Raw genomic sequence first — 21,205 nt, forward strand, 5'->3', positions numbered from 1 at the left:
GCACACCCATGCAGAATTGCAAACAGATGGCACAGTGAGCCCCTTCGCCCCCCCCCCAGAATCTCCTACTCTCCTTCTACGTAAAGCAGCAGCGAGACAGCAAGAGAAAGATGAGGGCGACAGACCTGTTTGATAGAAGTGGGCCAGGAGATGCTCCTTCTCCACAAACCTCTGGTACAGCCAGTCCGTCAGCTGCTCCGTCTCTACTGGGACGTCTTTGACGGGGTAGATCCTGCAGCAGAAATCGTAACAGCATGCATCAGGTGTCATAACATCCACAAACTGTTCTGACTGGGCATTTTGGGACAAAAAGACGACTGACAGGATGGCATATATTAAGCAATGGCGGAATAAGGAATTTGTGAGTATTAGCAAATGAAATGCACGTCTGGGTCAGCATGGCGTGCTACTCCTGAGCCCTACACCCACAGCTGTTGCCTTCGGTCATGTGACAACATGAACTAGCATGGCTACTTTTCCCACAGCCTGAGAGTGTCCGTTAACCAGCAGATGTCCCCAACATACAGCAATACGCACATAACCGTCAACGTGAAAGTGTGCAGGACTACTCTCCTGCTAAGGGAACCTTCTCTCCATAAAACATAGCTGAGTGAAAAATTAAGACGTGAAATTTTTTTAAAACACATGAGCGTTTCTATGAACAGCGTAACAGAGTAAGATATTGGAGGAGGATCACTGACTGGCCCAGTGGGATCTCCACAATGAAGGACCAGCTGGGGATGAGCTAGCCAGACAGCTCTGCTGTCCCCCTACAGAGGTGAGTGTGGGTAACCTAAGCAGCACAGGTTACATCAGCCAACTGGAGCAGGGCTCTTTGATCCCTTGATGCCAGTAATTGAGGTACAGTTAACGTCAGCGGTCTGAGGCTTCTGCACGTCTCCAAGGTTCAAAGAATGACAGATGAGCTTGGCCAGGCACCCATAGCCACTCAGGGCACGATGAGCCCTGGGTAACTGACTCGCATCAAAGCGGACGAGGCGCTTTCTCGACATCTGGCCTAACAAGCACTTCATTAGATTACATATACATTTAGTCATGCTTATGCTAATGTCCCTTGAGTTAAGCAGGCAGCATTAGCAGCAGCATTTAAGGAAAATCACTACTAACCTAATACTTTCACCCTAATAAGTCATTCCAAAATGAAGTCAAGTAATCATATTGGTTGCGTGTAATACCTATGTGTCAGACATGTGCTCCCATTCAGCGGCACCACCCCAACTTAGACTATATTCAGTAGCTATGACAGGGCACTTCATAAATGGCATCACCAGGCACTGTCATAACTGAATGCACAGTTTAATAACAGTAACTAAAAGTTTGCGATGATTCAGGTCCAAATTTGGAACGCAAGAAGCTGTAGAGATGGTCCTGTCAGCACTATCGCTGATGGCTCCATCACACCTGGGTCAGGGAGCCCCTGCTGCAGCGCCATGGCAACAGGAAAGCATGTGAGCGTTCGCACGTGCCTCAGACGAGGGTCAGAAAGCCCACGCTGGCAGGGAATTCAGTAGCTACAAGGTGTGGCTCTGCCAGTTAGCAAGGCCTTTCACTCCACAACCTGCTCCAGGGGTACCAGAGAAGTGAATGATGCTCCACTTTGACCCAAGTTTCAAATATCTCCTGCACAAAAACATTAAAGGCCTGATATTCCATCAAAGTTCTAGCTTCACTCTAAACATTTTTATAGGCAGACACGGGAATCATGCCCACAGGTAGCCACATAGCACAGAATCCATCTCTAGCACATCTCCGACGACCAGGCTGAGCCTCACTGGCAGCAGGGAGGCCAGGGGAAAGTGCAGGTCACACCGGCTCCTCTGCGTTTCAGCCATAACCCAGCAGTGCAGTGGTTCTTCCTGTCCGAATCCATTACAAAGACATACTGACTTGTTTGGCCTCAGTGGAGGTGAAAAAAAATCCCCCAGTTGTACAGGACATGCAAAGGTGATGGTGGTGGTTAATTTTCCTTTCCAACAAATAGTTTCCTTATTTTTGAGATTGAGAATTCACACTGAACTTGATCCATTTCTTCAACACAACTGTGTAAAAAAGGATCAGTATCTTGCCTATATTCACTACATATTCTACACGGCTCTGTTGTGCCAAACAGACACCATTAAAGGACTTTCATACATAAGACACAGTGCGCTGTTAAAGTATACAGTGGCCAAAGACTTCATCTACGCCCCAAAGGGAAGTTGCCTTAGCTGTCTCTGTGGTAACAGCATAAACACACACACTCTAATCACAACATTACCCCTGCCCCTCTGAACTGTAAGCGCATGACGATAGTGTGAGACACTGGCTGTAAACAACAAAAAGACTTTAAATGTTACTCCTTCTCCACAGGCACACTCAGCTTATCTATCATTTATCTGACAGATGTGCGTAGCCCAACTGAGGACAGGTCAGATCCTGCTTGTTTCCCAGAAAGTGGAGGGGAAAATAATCAGGAAAGGAAAACATCAGAAGTAGAGGCTGCCAGGCCACGCAGAAGAATTTTGGCTTTAGGTCCAAGACTTGCAGATGACAGGGATGAGCTTCAATCTGAAATACAGTGGTACCTCGGTTCTCGAACTCACTAGAACTCGAATTTCTTGAAAGTCGAACAAACCAGTTTGACCTAGAACTCGATCTGAATATCAGAAGTAGAACCGTGAACGCTGACCTAATATAAATTGTATGCGCCAGGAAATGAGTCATACTACAATGAAATTCTTACTTGAATGCCTTCTTCACAGACTGGACGATTAACCAAATAAAGCAGCGCAACATTAAAGTAACTAACAATAAATAAACCACTAACTTACGTGTACTATTAGAGCATTTATGTCATTTATTTAAACTTTATTTTACCAGGTAAATTAACTGAAAACCAGTTCTCACTGCTTTACGTCATATTCAGGAGAAATAGCAGATTACGCATCGGAACTGCCTGGGATACAAATGTCATACGTGTAACTAAACTCTTCAGCCAATAAGGGCAAAGGTGTGTCGTCACGGAGGCGGTTCCAGTTTGTGCAGCCGGGTGAGAGGTCGCAATGCACCTAACCGTAATGCATTGCGTCTGGATCAGAATGCATTGCTTTAAGCCAGCGCTGTAAGCAAGTCGAAAGCACCCAATGACCGGACTGGGGAAACAAACTGAAACGCGAACTTAATACAGAGGACTAATGACAACAACCAGAAAACAGCTGATCACATGGGGATCCCACACGATGTTAACGAGGGGGCGTGGCACACGGAAGGAGCGGACGATCGGGGCAGGACAGGGGTAATGTTGGGTTAAGATCTTTATCGTTTTGGAAGCCATTAAGAAAAAGATGCTCTTCTTGTTTTATCCTGTTCATTTTGTGTTTAAATGCTAAAAAAAAACAACAAAAAACACCTATTTAGGTGTAATTTTGGGGGGCTGGGAACCCATTATTTCTTATGGGAAAAATTTGATCGGAACTCAAACTTTTTAGGATTTGATCCGGAGTCCGGAACGGATTAAGTTCGAGAACCGAGGTACCACTGTATATCACACTGTTAAGAAGTGCCCAGTGGTTCACCAAGAAAAGAACAAAAATAATCAGGTCAATAACAACTTGATAATGATTTATGAACAGGGTAAAGGGACCAGATTCTGCTCTGCGAAACCCAAAGGTGGGAGAGACTGAGCCCCCGGACACATCATGCCCAGTAAACTTTGAATCCATCCAGACTCTCAAAATGCTCAATTATGAGCTCAGACGCAGTTCATAGCTGAGAGACGATGGCTGTGAGATATTTCACAATACAGCCCTCCATTTCACTCTGTTCCAATTATAAGCATCTATAGATAAGACCTTTCCCACCTATTATCCTTTATTTCAAGGACACTCAGTTCCTGCCTCATCCCACCGAGACTGAAAGTAGAGCGAGGCTGGAGAGAATGCTGGGCAGGAGTTACACCAGCAGCCAAGTAGCTGAAGTGCATCCCGGGCCTGTGACTGGGGGGGGGGGGGGGGGGGGGCTTCCCTCACCCCAAAAAGGTCGCCTCTCACAGCGCCTACCGCAGGTGGCTTCGTACATCAATTTGCAGTGTCAAGGCTCACATGCCAAGCACTGCAGAGCCTCTCTGTCGCGTTTGTCTGAGGAGATTAAGTCAGCCGCTGGCTCTGAATGGCGACTGAGGGCACCCCGTCCACAGCACACCACAAGTGATGCATGCAGAGTAGGTCTCACGCACACACTTGGGGGGGGGGGCGCGGCAGACAGCAGTGTGTAATAGCCGGGGCGTGTCACCCATCACGCCGTAGTGCCACAGACCCAAACACGTGGGCCAGCACCTACTTTACATACATTCTGACTGCACATAAGGCCTCTTTCTTTCATGTCAGGCAAATACATCAGCATATGAATAATGCCGGCCAGCTGGAGGACCCAGACTGACACAGAACACAGCTCAACATTTATCTAGCGGTTCCCACTTAGACTATGCATTGTTGGAGGATCTCAAGGTCTCCAAGCGACAAGGCTGCCCTTCCGGTCTGACGCAGAAATTTACCCTTTGCGATTATATGCACCTGGTGATCGAAAGGCCGTCGACCTGAAGCCTAAGCCTATCATACGATCTGCAGCCCATGACACGGCGAATCGGATTCTGCAGGCAGGCTGTAGAAATGTCAGCAGCTAGAGAAGATGCTGAACACCTCTTCCCTGAAATGTCATGACGGTGACTTCAGATGCTGAATTAACAATGAGCTTTATGCCTTCTCGCCTCTGTGAGTCCCGAAAGTGATGGCGCTGCATTCCGCTCGGACACGTGCGAGACAGGTGTGGGGTAAACGGCACGATCCTGATGACCAGGCAGCCCAGAGCCATTCATCAAGTCGCCTTTCGCACAGCTGTACAGAAAGAGATGCTCACAGGTGCAAAAACACAGAAACAGAACGAGGAGGCGAAGCCACTTAGCATCCGAGCCACTTCCCACCTGGCTGAACATCTGGGATATTCATGTCATGGAGGAATGGGGAAAAGCAGACCGGGATTTTATCATTGCTCGCCTGGTATTCACACAGCTCCCGTTCAAAACGCAGGTTCCTTTATAACCCGACAGAGCAGGAGGTAAAAATAAAAACCAGCTCTGTATCAGTTTAGATTCCCAAGTGGCATCTTTTTCAGGGCACACAAAATAACTTGTCACATACCTGCGTTAATTCACAACAGGAAGGGTAACTTGCTCCCTCTGTTCAGTGTGCGTGAACACACTCACCCACACCATGAACAGCACAAAACGAATCTGACAGTGGAAAGTTTTAAATTAAGGAAACCACAAGGCAAAGCAGCAGTATGTGGTCATTGAGACCATTCAGCTCTCAGCTGGCAGGTAGCGCCCACATTAAGGCAAAGAGCTCGAAGTCAGAACTGCATCTTCACCAATAGCAGCACTCATCCACGAAATAAGACAATTGCTACACAATCCCTAGAAAAAGTTATCATTCCTTCCACAAGAGGGAGCAAAAGCAAAATAAGTTGAGAGAGTGGCATGATGGCATGCCTGCATAATATTCATGCAGCCTCTTCACAGGAGGCTGCCAGAGCCACGGCGCCTTGCCCCAGCTGAGAATCCAGAGAGGAGAATCCAGGTGGGACCCAGACAGCTCACCGTCGCTAAGTTCATTACTAGCCAGGTGAGTCTTTAGCCTGAATCTAAAAGGAACCCGGAAGCCACAAGCGAGTTCACTGGGCAGGACAAGGTGTCACAAAACAACATAAGCTACAGACATGAAGGGAGGCCACAATGTCTCAGGGCGATTCAGAGGAAAGCAGACAAGGAAAAGCCTGAGGGAACAAACCCAGATTGCCTCAAGGTCAAGGGGAGTATGGCGCACTCTGAAGGGAAGCTGCAATTACACTTAAGGCACAGTGAGAGACAGTCATTTAAGACTATTACAAACAGAGGGTTTTAGTGAGGCCTCTGCTGTCTGTGAACTCTTCAGCCGTCTGCGCCATTAACTAGACCACCGCTTACAGAAAATGACACAAAAATAATCAAAAGTTTTTAAAAGTGAAGTGCATTTCACTCGCAACAAAAATAACCAAAAAGTGTGAGCATGTAAACAAGAACCCCAGCTACAAGCAGAAGCTGCCATCTGAATATTGCAGTGTTTAAAGGTAAAGGTTTCACATAATTAGTGCAGAAAATTCATCCGGGATAAATTCACCAGTCCATAAAACAACATGGCAAACCTCTAAAATTTATTTCCAAAGGCATGAAGTTGAACCAGGAGACATACATGTGTTACGGTGCTGGCATTGTGACCAATATCCATCACAGACAGTCCAGCAGTCAAGGGCGGGTTAATTCAATGCATTCTATTGCTATTAACTGGGCTATCAAATTAAAATGGTGTCAACTATAATTAGCTAGTCATTAAAGCAAAGAGTACATGACTATCATAGCATAGCATCCACATTCCTAGAGGTCCCCCCCCCTCTTTTTTAAGCTCATCCTCTTGGGAAATCTCATCTGATATTACACATTTACTAAGAATAGTGAAGCCAGCACTTCATTTTTTATTTATTTATTTTTAACAAGACTGATGGCAGAATTGACAAACCTTCACCATCCAGGTACCTGCTGTATACACAGAGGACTTGTTCATGAGCTGTTCTTACCTGTAATGCACATGCGTGACTGTGGGAGGCCTGTACCCAAAGATCCAGCTCTGGATGTCCATGGGACGGGCTTTGGGATAGGCAATGGTAACATCAACCACCCACTGCAGGCCCCTCCGTTTGGTTTCTGTGAACAGACACAGGGCCTCTGTGAGTAAACTGGCACGACATGCACAGGCTGAAGATTACAGTCCAAAAAGGCCAGCGAAGAAACAACGTAAAATTAGAATCACTCACACCTGTCTGAGCTGAATAGCCTATTATGGAATATTCCTCTGAAAAAACATACTACACCATTTTAAAACAAATTCAATTACTGCATTATGACTCAATATGTTGATAGTGCAAAATGATACTTTGCCGCAGAAAAACTGAATCCATAACTGTTCCATTAATTCTCGGATTAATGTGTTACCTCTTAGTCCAGACCACATTGAGACCATCCTGCCTTTGATCATGCAAACATGCTCGTCAGGAGAGGTTTTTTTATTCCATTACCAAAACTCAGAAGCAGCACTCATGTGCCTCATAACATGCCCTTTGAAGTCTCAGGGGGAAGAAGTAAATTAAATTGCCGGCTCACACAAAGGACACTTTTTTTCATTAGAAGCAGGACATAAACTAAGACAGTAGCATCTACGCCCATATTCAGACACTAAGGGCTTGGGATTCCTGAGTCAGTCAAGATAACACCAAGTCAGAGGCTGCCCTTTCATCAAAGCATCTATAGCTCTACAAATAAAAAGCCTGATTAATGCAGGGCATCACTTTCCACAAGGTCCCAAATTTAAAAACACTAATGAAGCAGTGTAGGCGGGTAAGGAGAGGTGCCACGCAAAAAGACAGAATTAAGCTAAATGGTGATGAATGGGAAAGAAGAGAGAAATTTCAGCGATTCTTAACTGCAGAGGCAGCTTCCTGGCCAAGCAGTATATATAGTGTCAGTCCCCAAGGGCCAAATAACATCACCAATTAATCACCAGAGGGATTCAACAGACCTCAAAGTCATTTAAGCAACTTTGGAACATAAACACACCTTTCACATTTCCGTTTTAAAGCAGTTCCTAAAATGATTTAATAATATTGGCAATGCTGATATTGCTGAGAGAGACAGAAGGAACATTTTGATAAAAGCTCATGCAAATAGCTATGGACGGGAGCTGCAAAAGCTTTAAAATTTAAACCTTCAATAATGTGAGTGCACACATGAGTTCATCAGGTTACTTAGTGGAGGTAAATAACTCATTAAAACCAAACTGCTGTGATTCTGGGACTCTGTCCAGTAAAATTACAGATGATGACATGCTGTGATTTTTGTATTCAGCATGACCAGATGTCATGATTACTGCTATGGACAGACACAGACCCCAAATTCAGCTTGGAAATTGGATGAATGGCATCAGGAACCTCAGTCAGTGTGTTTGGCGGACAGAATTCTCATCTTGGTCTTGATTAATCAATCTATTTACTGCCTAAACCAGGGGTTCCCAAACTGTTTCACCTAGGGAACCAAAAGTGAAATGTCGCCGTCTTGGGACCCAAACCAAAAATCTGTAATGAACCACCATTACATATCAACACTATAAAAAAAAACCCCACAAAGAACCAAAATGTATGAAAACAATATTTATTCTTCAACTTCATGTTCTCTTCTTAATTGAATTTTAAATTTCTACTACCGTTCATAACAATTAATGGACCCCTCTACAAACCCCCCCCCCACCCCCCTTATCGAACCCAGTACTGTATGTGTGTATATACATTCAGTGAAATGTCACTGAACTCTAATTGCCACTGACATTAGCACTTGGAAACACATACATACAATCAATGCACCCTTAAGACTAATTTAACCCTGAACTTCCAATGTCATTCTCTCGAAGTTCTGCTCTTAACTGGGAAAATTCATTTGCCTTGTCCTTAAGCTGAGTGTGCTTTGTTTGATGGTGCCAATGCAACTGAAATATCAGGGCTGTGGAGTCGGAGTCGGAGACAATTTTGGGTACCTGGAGTCGGAGTCGGCAAAAAGTTAACCGACTCCGACTCCTACTAAATTTAAATGGGAATTAAAAAAGTAAGTTGAAATGTCCCAATTCACAAACAGTCATAATGAACTACTTCTCTGCTGTAAGAATAAAGCCCAATGCATGCAGTGCATAATGTTACCACAAAACGAACATGTCAAGTAACCATGAAGCATGCTTTTCATTGACTGTATGCGTCACTATATGGGATGTAATGCACAGGTAAGGTGCGGCACCGCTTTCCATTGTGTCGTGTTCCACTGTTACAGGGAACTGTGAACCTAGCCTAAAGCCCCCCATACATTTACAGATGCACTGCCGATTTTTCGGCCATTCAACGAATCATCACGCGTCAAACGCCTGAAAAATCATCTGGTGTGTTCTCAGCTCCGTCGGCTCCCCTTCGCTATGCGCTACCCTTGAAACCTTGTTTTCATTGTGTTTGTCTTTAATCTGGCATTATAGTAGAGTGTTGGCTTCCTAGCCAGTAGTTCTGTGGTGAAATGACATGTATGTTGCCTTCCTTTCCTTCAATGGATGTAGAAAATACATTAGCATAGTATATACACATACAGAGGAGTCGGGGAGTCGGGGCGTCGGAGTCGGAAGATTTAGAAACTGAGGAGTCGGAGTCGGAGCATTTATCTACCGACTCCACAGCCCTGTGAAATATATCCTTTATATTCACATTTGGACATTTTGACGACTACTAAACCTTAGTTATTCTGACAATGGCTGACTGTATATACAGACTACTGAATTAAAACGACTACTAGAAACGGACTGCTCTGATAGGATATAAAAGTACGCAATATGATGAAGTTTCAACTTGACAATAGCATAGTGGCCAATCATTGACAAGTGGTATTCACAGCATCCACTGCAGAGGCTCATAGTTTGACATGTGTGCAGGAAGACTCACCACACTGCGTACGCCACCATATTATAAATTATGCTTTTCAGGATTAATCGGCGACCCATAGTTTGAGAACCCCTGATCTACATCAACAATTTAGAACAGGCACTTCCATACCCATGGCATGTCAGTTCACTACAGGAAACATACACATACACACAAAAAGTTAGTTATACACTGCAGCAGTGGTCACTGACTTCTCTGCATCAGGACCGAAACAGTATTGAACCCAGAAGAGATGAGCACCACGATACTCTCCGGACCTCATTCCATCCGGGGACCTCCCCTCCATTAGGCCTATTCCTCAGAAACAGTGGACCTTGGCTTTGTGTCACTGATGGAATTTGGCCCTGGGGGGAAAAAACAGTTGTTGATGCCTGGCAGCAGTTAGTCTAAAGACACACTGTTGCGCCGAGTACCCAGAGGAACCCTGCACTTTGTGGAGAGAACATGCAAAGCACACAGGGCAGAAGCACTGCTCACTGAGCCTCTGTGCCAGCTTTTAAATGCATATGGAGAGAGAGCTTTTTGATGATTGATATGGATTTAGCTTAAAAATCACCACTGGTCATTTTTCCACTGATTTTCTTATTTCCAGCCAGGTGAAGAAAGGTTACAGGTCACGATGTGCAATTTCTCTAGACCGAACGCTGAGGTTACTTTGACATAGATTAACGGGGAATTTAAAACCAGCCCCCGTTGGCAGCAAAACCGAAATGGACCCAGCTGCTTGTGTCACCTTTTAGCAGTTTGTTGTATTTTAACGGGTCAGATTCGCGTTGCATTTCACACAACAAAAGGAGAGAAACAAGAGCCCTCTACACATCTGAGCACTTGTGCCCTAAATGAAAGCACCGTACGTGGGTCTGTGCTGCTCAAGCAACAATGGAGACTGTATCTGGTGGGACCGTTCCACGCTGTCTGTACTGCTTGGTTTAACCCACTTGCCTTCTGTTACCTCATTACGTACCTGTTGTACTGCAATACAGATTAAACAGCAGCATGAATGAAGTCCCTGTAAAGTGGTCTGTGCTGGCCGATCACAGCCACTACTGCACCCGTAGTCCGTATCATATCAACACAGAAAGCCCAAAAGCAATGCGGTTCAGCATGGCGCAGGCAAATCAATTCTCTATTACATCCTATATGCTCAGATTAGATACATTAACATAATGGGTTGCCTCTCCCATGTGCATTTTATGAAATCATTTTCCACTTCATTTTTTTGCCCCTTAAAACTGCTGCAGTAGTTAAGAAAATGACAACATTCTGGTTACAGGTCAAGACGGTTTACTGTAACATCAAAATATAAGAGCAATATGACTATAAATGCTTGGATGTTCACCTGCCAACTTAAACAATACTGAGGCTGGGAAAGAAGCTAAAAAGCAAAGGCCAAGGCTCTGAACAGCTTACAGTAAACACATAAATCACCAAAGGATAAAACCAACAGAGTCATTCTTGGCACACTCAGCACCTCAGTGGAAACAACAGAACTGCACAAAGCATATTACAAGGAGGAAGAAAGACCCACAACTAAGCCTGGGAAAGCAGAAGGTTCAAAGCTCAGGGGTCAAGCTGCGAGCAACTTACTCAGCCTTATTGGTAATTAATACATATCAGTGGAAGTACAAATAAACAGGCAATTTCTGTCACATGACTGCTCTAGTGAGGAAATGGGTGCGTCCGCAACTTCAAAACAAAGCTCAATGCTTACTGACATCGAATCCAGTTCATATTAATTCCTAGTTCCAATTATAATACATAGGGCTGGTTATTTAAACAAATGCCCCAATTCGATTCAATTCCGATTCACAAGTTAATGATTCGACTCAATCCAATTCGGTATCAGGCATCCTTGTACGATGCCTCCCGGACGCTCCCTGGGGGGATGTGTTGGGCATGTCCAATCAGGAGGTGACCCTGCATAAGCGGCAGAAAAAGGGTGGATGAACTAAAATGCCAAAGGCTTGTATACTGTTTTTTTTTTTCCTTTTAACCCGAGGAACACATGGGTATAGTTCCTTAAAAACAAATCCAACCTGTCTCTTTCAAAGCACAAAATAACTTGACTGAAAAGAATGACTGAAAATAAAAATGGGCAATTCTAACACACATGCCATGATTTAGAAGGAATTTAAGTTGCAAAAACATAAATAATCATTATTTGAAGAACATACGGATATCGTTTAGGGCTCGGAATTGGCTCTGATCTCATAATTCAATTCGATTTTGATTCACAAATGCCCAATTGGATTCCATTGACTATTCGATTTACGTTTAAGACACATTCAAAAATGTTTTTAAAACCAATGTGGTTTGATTGCACAACAAATAGGCACAGCACTGCAGCAATTACATTGCTCTGCAATATTAACAAGTTAGCATTATACGACAAAAATGAGATAACGAAAACCAATATACAATAAGCATGAGATGCATCTTGAATTTACCTGTGAATAAACCAAAATATTTCATCGACACTTTCCCCTCTGCAGTTCTTGTATCCAGGCAGAAATAAAATTATACCCGCATACTTTGTCACTTTCATTAGTTTCAGTGTTATGTTTGAAAGACGAAATTTGAAAGAGAGAGAAAAAAAAAAACATAATTAAAAACATTTTTGTAACTAAAGGGCAGAGTGGTGGCTCCTTACATCATTTGCTTTTATTTCATTTTATTAATTGTGCTTTTACATAATTTTATTTTGCGTCACCGTAAGTACTGTACACATCCAAACATCTGACACCAGAAAGGTTAAGGGTCCCTTAACTGAGAGCTAGCTGAAAGGAAGCTATTGTAATGTTAATATGGTACCATTCGTTAGATTGTTTGGTAACATATTTTAATAGCGCCAGTTATTTTCTGTGGGTTTTGTTAGGTCATGGCTTATGTGATGATATCTAAAGTGAAGTTATCATGCTCGTGACACAGTAAGCACAGAGATTAACATAAACAAACAATACATCCTTACTGTAAATAACTCCTTGTACTTACTGTATCGTTTAGCACATATTGTTCAGTACATACTGTATTTATACAGAATCCTTGTGCTGACATGCACTCCTGCACTTATTCTACATTTATCACCAACACACCCACATTGTAAATAGCAGCCGGACAGTATTGACCAGTCTGGTCTTGTCTAACCTGCGTATGTATCTGCTGTATGTACGAGAACCAATGGCAACCAGAGACATATTCTCTGCATGTGCGAACATATCTAGTCAAATAAACCTGTTTTTGATTCTGAAGTCTAATGTTAATCATCAGTTTATATTTTGATTAGCATGCACACTTTGTAAACGGCACGTAATCCGTGTCATAACTAAAGTTTACACTTGAGATTGTTGGCTCTTTCTACACAGACTGCTCGCAAGAAGACATCCTCAGACAATGACATGAGTAGATTGTGGTGCAAAAGGGAAGTACACAAAAATAAAGGAGTTCAGAAAGACATTTACTTGCACATTCCAAAATAAGGTGAATAGGTGAGAGAGAAAGTAGCTCCACCTATATGAAAAGAGTACAATGCAAGAAAAATTCAGGCGAAATGTTTTCAGTCACAGGGAAAAGGCAGAAATTGGGATTTTGTGAATTGACATTGAACTGTCAAAACCAGGATATACACACATAATGTAATGTAATATAATATATTACACATACACACTTTCCCTACGCAGCCATGTGCTTAAACACGTACAAAGCCACCCACAAAAACCACAGTTATCACACCTTTAGCTCACATGGTTGCCCATAGACCGGCCTTTAGGTTTAGCAGTAGGTAATTTCCGAACCAATGACTGGCTTATGGTCTGAGCAGTGGAGTATGTTTGAATTAAAGATGGTGGCTTGGGTCACATATAGCCAAAATACTTAACAGCAGTAATCGATATGTAACATCTGATACCTTCCAGACACTCAGGTACACGGTATTTCAACTGCATTTTAAAAAGCAGTTCTATTCTGGTATTTTGAAATTCCCCAAGATAGTTTCACCAAAAGTAAATACCACAATATGCTGTGGTGCCATTATACCGCCCAAGCCTAAAGAGTAGTTCTACTAGTAAATGTGTTTTCAGCTCATAAACGTGAAAATTTCTAGCTCAAACATGCAAGCAGAGTTCATGTGCATTAACCCGCACATAGTTAATTAAAATTGTGCGTGTGGGAATCGATAAGTGGAACCATAATTCAAATATCCTATCGAATTTCTGGTTCTTAATTTAGAACCATATCTAATTTGGAACCTGTTCTCAAAACCCAACCCTACACACTAGAGGTGTAACAATGCTGTTCGGTATGTCTCGCGATTTTGGAGCCATGGTAATGGTAAGGTCTCTATATCCTTGTATTTAAGGTGAAAAACATCACCCTTTAATTAAACAATGAAGTCCTCCTTTCTCAAAATAACCATGGGTGAGTTTCCCGAAGCGTTCTTAACGCTGCGTCGTTCTTAAGTTCTGTGTTAAAAGATAGAACTAATGAACGACGTAGCGTCAAGAAGGCTTCGGGAAACTCACCCCATATCTGTAGCTTGGCAGCAACATGTTTACTTACCCAGTTGGGGGGTGACACGGTACCCGGTATTTTATCACACTGGTCGGTACAATACTGCAGTATTATGATATGCATGTCATCTTATACGTACCGGCGTGAATACAAGACAGTGTTTTTCCTAAAAAATGTGTTTAAAAAAACTGGGGTCATATTTTCAAAGGCAACAATTTAAATGTCATTATATAACAGCAGCATACCAAACAGCTGGATAATATAACCGCGATAAATACCAAGCCATGGGCAAATGATATCATTACACCTCTAAACACCAATCCTCGCTCCCTCCTGGTGTTTCACATCATATACAATGACAGCTTAAAATAAATAAATTAAAATGCCAAGTTGCACTGTTGCACCTAGTTATATTACTTAGTTGCACTGTCTCCAAAAATGGTTGCAAAATGCGAATTAATGGTCGCAGTGGGAACCCTGGATAGGGGGGTACTATCATCATACGGATTCAACCTATATGCAGAACAAACGAGTAAAACTGGGTAAGAGGAAGACAACTGTGGACTTGAGATTGATAGAAGAAACATTAACCTTTGATAAGGTGATGGAAGCACACTGCTGAAAATGGCAAAGTCCTTGGAACTACAATGAACAAAAGATCCAACAGTCCAATAATAAACTGCAGACTGGCATTACAGCGAAGAACCTGGGGAATAAAAAAAATCATATCTCTAAGCACCAAGACCGCATTTGTATAGAATACAGCATGTTCTACGGCTCTTCATGGATGTGAAGGTTGGACAATGAAGAAGCAGGACAGGAGGAGTATTCATACCTTTGAATTTTGGTGCTGACAAAGACTTAAGATGAACATGCACCACAAAGGAAAACTGGTGAATTCTTGTTCAAATCAAGGCTGAATTTTCTCTCAAAGCATAAATGACCAGACTTATTTTGGGCAAATTATTAAAAGATCCAGTGCACGCCAGAAGACCAGTGCATTCTGCTTTGAAAAATTGAAGATAAATGAACAGGATTACAAAACAAGATGGTCTAAATCAACACTAAAATGAACATGATTGAATGAAACTGATTCAATTCAACTGTAGAAAATGTTAACTTATCTATCTAAATTATCTTATCCATCAACCCTTATCCATGTTAAGGTTGCGATGAGCCTTGAGTCTACTTGCATTACATGCAGCCCATGTTTGTGAAATAGCAGACAGATTATCCATGGTTGTAAGACATTCCAGAAAGGGAATTTAAGCAATTCCAAAGCAGTTTTAAAAGTTCACTGTGGCAGTGACAGTAGTTACAGAGTACTAAAATGGCATTTGCATGGAGACATGTGAAGACAATGCCAACATTAGTTGGCATTTTTCCCTTGTGGACGTTTCTGCTGGGCAAAGCACAATAGACCTGGGCTTATGAAACACTGAGCTGCACTGGTCTCTACAAGCAATTAGTAATCATCAATTAAAGAGAGAAGAGTAAATAAATCACAAAATGATCACAGGCATTTGTCAATCGCTTCTAATTACTCTGTAATTAAGTTCTCAAAAATTTTGAGTGCACTCTTGTTGGCCACATTGATTTTTATCAGAAAGGTGCACCCAAATGTTCCTATTTAACCATTATAAGGCATTTACTATGGCAATTCTGACATGCTTTTGGTACTGAATAAAAGTAAATGTCAAAACCACAGCACTGGGTATTGTGTCTGGCTATTGCCGCTGAGCTGAATACAGATATTTGATGCATAAAATGTCAGAGCTAATTAAGGAAAAAGGCATCATTACACCCACACCTTGGAGACACACACATACCTGCCAGGCTAGCATCCCCTGCCCCGAGACTTCCGTTCTCCTGCTGTGGGCTCAGGGTCTTCAGGATGACCTGTGTGGCCCCCAGGCGGGGCAAAGTCACGTGTGTCAGGTGAGGGAGGTTGTTCTTCTTTGCGAAGGACTGGCTGGATTCCCGCCGTTTGCGCAGAAAGCCGCCTTCTGGAAAAAGCACAATCCACTTCCTGTCTCGGCTGTAGTAGAATTTGTCCAAGTGATCCTTCAGGTAAAAGAGCTGCTTGTCTCGATGTGCTTTACCCTGCAGGGGTGACACCGGGTTCAGCAGAACTCAAACAGCGACCGTGCGGGAGGACAGACCGCAGAAGAGCCTAGAGAGACCTCAGAGCGTTCAAGGGCACGTTAGGAAGGCTTAGATGTAGCAGGCAACATTTCAGCCTGGAGCAAACTACACCACTCTGTGGGGTAAACTGACTGGAGGATGCTCACCTGTGCCCCCCGCAGCCAGAAACAGACACTGCATATGAATACAAGTCTGCAAATTCACACCATTTAGTATGTATATGCAGAGATGTATAGTAACGAAGTAGAACTACTTCACTACTGTACTTAAGTACTAAAAGGCCGTATCTGTACTCTACTGGAGTATTGTTTTTTTCTCCTACTTCCACTTTTACTCCAGTACATATTTTCGATGAGTTTAATACTTTTACTCCGATAGATTTTTTATGTGCTGCATCGTTACTCGTTACAATTATAAAAATGTTACGAATCATTCCAAACCCACATTATCACTGCCAGAACAGTAGATGGCTCTGTCACAGGTTTGAATAAGCTGGCTCATCATTGAGCGAATCAGACGATCAAAGAAGACAGCGCTGCCTGCCTGCATTGAGAGCACTTTAGTTTGTTTTCGACATGGACAACCCAGAAATTCCACCTTCAAACTCCTTCACTTTCAACTGATCGTGGCGATGAGAAAGAAGACCAGCCGTGGCCCTATTTAGAGTCCATGTTTGCATTTGTCGGAGTGAAAGACAATTCATATAGAATGAAGTGCTTACTCTGCCTCCCGAAAGATTGCGAAATAATGGCCTTCAGAAATTCACCGTCGAATTTGAAGAAACATATCAAGGTAAGTTAAAAATAATATAACACACAAAACACAGCAGTTTGAGCTATCCCTAAGCGCTAGATAAGTTAACTAACATTAGGTACGCGCGGTTCATAACATGCTGCGATGTTCACTTAACTAGCTGGCTATCATAAAGGCTGTCACGCTGAATGGTGTTTTTGATATATATATATATGATGTCTTTTGACTGCTTTCTTTAATAACTGCATAACACAATACTTGTACTTTTACTTTCAGTATTTGAGTAGTAAATTTTAAAATAAACTACTTGCAATACTTAAGTACAAAAAATGTTGAATACTTTAGTACTTCCACTTAAGTATGGTGCTTAAAGAGCACTTCGACTTCTACTCAAGTCACATTTTTGATAGAGCACTTGTACTTTTACTCAAGTCTGGGTCTTTAGTACTTTATACATCTCTGTGTATATGAGGAAAAACAAAGGAGACACCAGTTAGAACTCAAGCGCAAGATGCAGTTCTTACCTGTCTAATAAAGAAATCCCCATGGATTAATGACACAAGCCCAAAGTTTGTGTATTTGAATACATGGTCCATCAGCCACATCATTTTTCGAACCACCTGTAAAATAAAAAAATAAAAAAATCAGGAGACATTTCAGCTTCCAGGTACAGGACCAAAGTAGCTCTGAAACCTCTTAAAGATCCAGAAAATACTGGCTAAACCTGAACATAAGCAGGCCTTTTCATCATGTGAACCCACAATATAAAAGCACAATACCTTCACACAAGAACTGCTTGCAGAAGGTTTGTATAGACATTTAACATTACATAACCACACAAAACATGACTAGATTCACACTAATATTCTAAACCTGCTCAGCAGTTCCATTTCACCTCCATCTTGTGCAGTGACCCTTTAAGATAGTGAGCTAAAGATCCAGTTGTTAGAGAAGATCATGTCACACAACAAACAGCTTCCGGTTACATCTGGCTTCTTGGAAGCCACCCGATTTGCTGACCTACAATGGTATCCCTGCAAGCCTAGCACCGTGATTGATACAATTAGGATTTAGCATCTTACTCACAAATACTACAGCAGCATGCTCTCACAGAGCTTTTAAGAACAGCCTTTAAGTCTAGGCTGCCACAACTTTGTGTGATGGCCTCTCTCAGTATCTTTGTATTGCCCTCACTGCGTGTGACTGAATGTGCCGGAAAATAGACACGGACCCTGTCACATGAAAACCTACACTGGAAAAGCAGTTCTCGTAAATGGATGAATGGATAAACAAATTTACATGCACAATATACGTCTTTATTACAAGCCCAAAAATAAGCAGTTAACTTGAAAGGACACCGTTAGAAAGTGAAATAAAAGCTATTGTCCTGATGATTGATTACTCATGAGATATGGTATATCTTTTCCCACAAGGTGTATTTATCCTTTAATAAGTAATACCTTAATTAGAGCTCCATGCCATGATATAATTGTGTTAAGTGCACTTATTGATTGCTCTTCAAAATATAGCCAAAGATACTAGAACCATGCACCACAAGGATGGTGTGATATCGCTACGGCACAGAGCAAGACCGATGCATACAACGGTTATGTTTTCTGAAGCATTAAACAGCTTCTAAACTTGTGACTAACATTTGAGGAAGGCCTTGCAAGGTGAGCGCTGGTTAACTTTCAGAACTCCACATCAGACAGCATATACACACAGTAAGGTACACGTATCATTAACTGGTTACTGTAAGTACTAGACCGCACATCACACAAAAGGCACGCAGGCCTAACTCCTCCTTACCGTGCCCTTGTCCTGCAGGCACATCATGAGAGTGCAGACGTCACCTGTGGCCTGATGGTTCACAATGACCATGGCTTCCTCCTCAGAGATGGGCCTCACATCATCCCCCCATTCCGTCACTAGGAAACAAAGAGCAGTGCAGTCGAGTAGGGCACTCCACCACACAACACGTACACCATCTTCATTGCAAAGGCAAAAATAGACTTTTAAATAAAACCGGTCAGGTTATGTACTGTGAATGAACCATTCCTTATTCAACCCCACGGTACCCCACCTGCCAAATCGCCGGGCCCATTCAGTGTCTTCAGCTAATCTACAGTAACCAGAAAAGTACAAATCTATTAAGTATATTACTTTCTGCAACATCATTAGTAAATATTATTCTCCAACATGACACTTCATGGAAGACAGGACCGGTTTTACCACTGCTGTCTGCCCAATGTGTCTGTAACTGCATTCTGATTTACTGACACACACACACACACACACACGTCAAAAAACATTATCCTGGTTTCTGGTTTATATAGTGGCAATTTCCCTCTGGGGAAGAGCAATGAACTTCAGGCTCTTTGCTTGAGAGAAAGAGACAAAAGCAACTATCAACTTCTACAGAACTTCATTCTACAGAAAACTGCCAAGTGCCATATAAACTGACTTTTCAACTGAGAGTTTAACAATGAGTACGCAGCTGTAACCAGGAAGCCCTCTGGGCACTATGACACCATCACCTGTAGTGGACCATTCAACTGCTCTTTTGCATGCGTTGGGCCCGGAGACTGGCAGAGCACCATGGTACAAGTTTACATCCCAAACACAGAGTACAAACACAGAGACTACAGTAACAGGGAGGGGAAAAAAAAAACATATATACCAAAGGATGTATGCAAATGTAGCCAAAAAAAGATACAGTGTTGCCGGCAGTACAACGTTTGACTAAGCTTTTCATTAATCTCACTTTTCATTACCAGCACTACTGGTACAATATGTGGAGCCCCACTCTGGACTGCTAAACCAAACCCCTGCCTGCCCTGCTGGGGGGGGGGGGGGGGGGGGGGGGGAATTGAAGCAGGCAATGAATTATAAAACCCAGAAGGGTTTCTGCCCATTTCCTGGCCCACTGAGCTGCCAAGGTGTAGAAAAATTATTAGCTATCACACAATGGCATACAAAAGGATACCTAAGAATAATGGTGGGCAATATGATCATTTGTTGTGTCCTGTTGCAACTGTATCCACAATTAGCGCTTCAGAGTTATCATGAAAATCTCAATACAGCAGCACATTTACTTTTATTTAGCAGACTTTTGTCTAAGGGGATGTACAAGTGAGGCAAATTGCACATTACAATCATACCTGCTGTCGAGGAGTCAACTAGGTCTAAGTGTGGCTAGGCTGAGTTTCCAATGAATGCCCAGTTACAAGGGCAGTCCTTAACACTATTATAGAGACAGAACAAACCAGCAAGTGCCTATCATAAGATGCCAGCATGTTCAGAGACTGCAACAAAACAGACTAATGTGTTTCAGTCTGTACAACAGCTCAGCACCATCTGAATCCATCTCACTTTATCAATTATCTGTCCAGTAGATCTCAATTTAATGACTAGATCTTGAACTAGAAACTTTATTGATCTTTTCTGATCAGTCAGCTAATTTGTTATAAAAAATAAATTAAATCCTTGTACAGTGGTCCCTCGTTAATCGCGGGGGTTACGTTCTAAAAATAACCCGCAATAGGCGAAATCCGCGAGGTCGAAGCACGAAGCGGCGAGGGACGACTGTATACCACTGGACTGCTACAAATATTGTACTCATGTGGTAAAGAACACAGTCTACGGACGGGTCGGCTACACTGTCAAACATTGTGCGCAATAGCTCGTGAGGAAGAATTGGTTCCAAAAAAACTTTCCAAAGATACAGCTCGTGCAATAGGTGTCAAAACCAATTTTATATATGTAACATTTGCTCGTATTTTTTGTAAACAGAATTTAGAAATGTATAGTTAAATGTTCATAACAAAAAAAAATATCATGACGACATTTTGGCGCTATTGGACACCCCAATCGAGGAAAGCAAAAACCTGAGTACTTTTGTTCTGCAATGCTTTTAACAGTGATACTAACAGATGGTCTTAACAGCAATTATGGGTAGTGAATGGAGAAACAAAATTCATACACTTAAAGGGTGTACATACATTAAATAAGAAGCTTTAAGAACATAGGAACCTCAGACACTTGGCCACCATAAATTTGTTACATAATTCTTGCTTCTTTAACAGCTCGACTGGCCTCTGTTCAAAATGTTACGTCATTCCTCACTAACTCACCTATAAATTCAAAGAAATATGAAAGGGTTTGAGTGACATCTTCCATCAAAACGATG

General features: G+C 42.5%; 1 protein-coding gene across 2 annotated transcripts in view; it reads right to left on the reverse strand.

Annotated features, from left to right (window-relative positions):
* The window catches only part of lpgat1 (lysophosphatidylglycerol acyltransferase 1), a 36,976-nt gene that overhangs the window by 4,225 nt on the left and 11,546 nt on the right, over positions 1-21,205 (reverse strand). For both annotated transcript variants that reach the window (XM_023839377.2, XM_023839378.2), the window contains exons 4-8: positions 18,826-18,944; positions 17,541-17,636; positions 15,948-16,221; positions 6,667-6,793; positions 126-232 (exon numbers count right to left, since the gene is read on the reverse strand). In XM_023839377.2, coding sequence (XP_023695145.1) covers positions 126-232; positions 6,667-6,793; positions 15,948-16,221; positions 17,541-17,636; positions 18,826-18,944 — 723 coding nt within the window. The remainder of the gene's footprint in view (positions 1-125; positions 233-6,666; positions 6,794-15,947; positions 16,222-17,540; positions 17,637-18,825; positions 18,945-21,205) is intronic.

Source organism: Paramormyrops kingsleyae, chromosome 19 (genome assembly GCF_048594095.1).
Source record: "Paramormyrops kingsleyae isolate MSU_618 chromosome 19, PKINGS_0.4, whole genome shotgun sequence".
Lineage (NCBI taxonomy): Eukaryota > Metazoa > Chordata > Actinopteri > Osteoglossiformes > Mormyridae > Paramormyrops > Paramormyrops kingsleyae.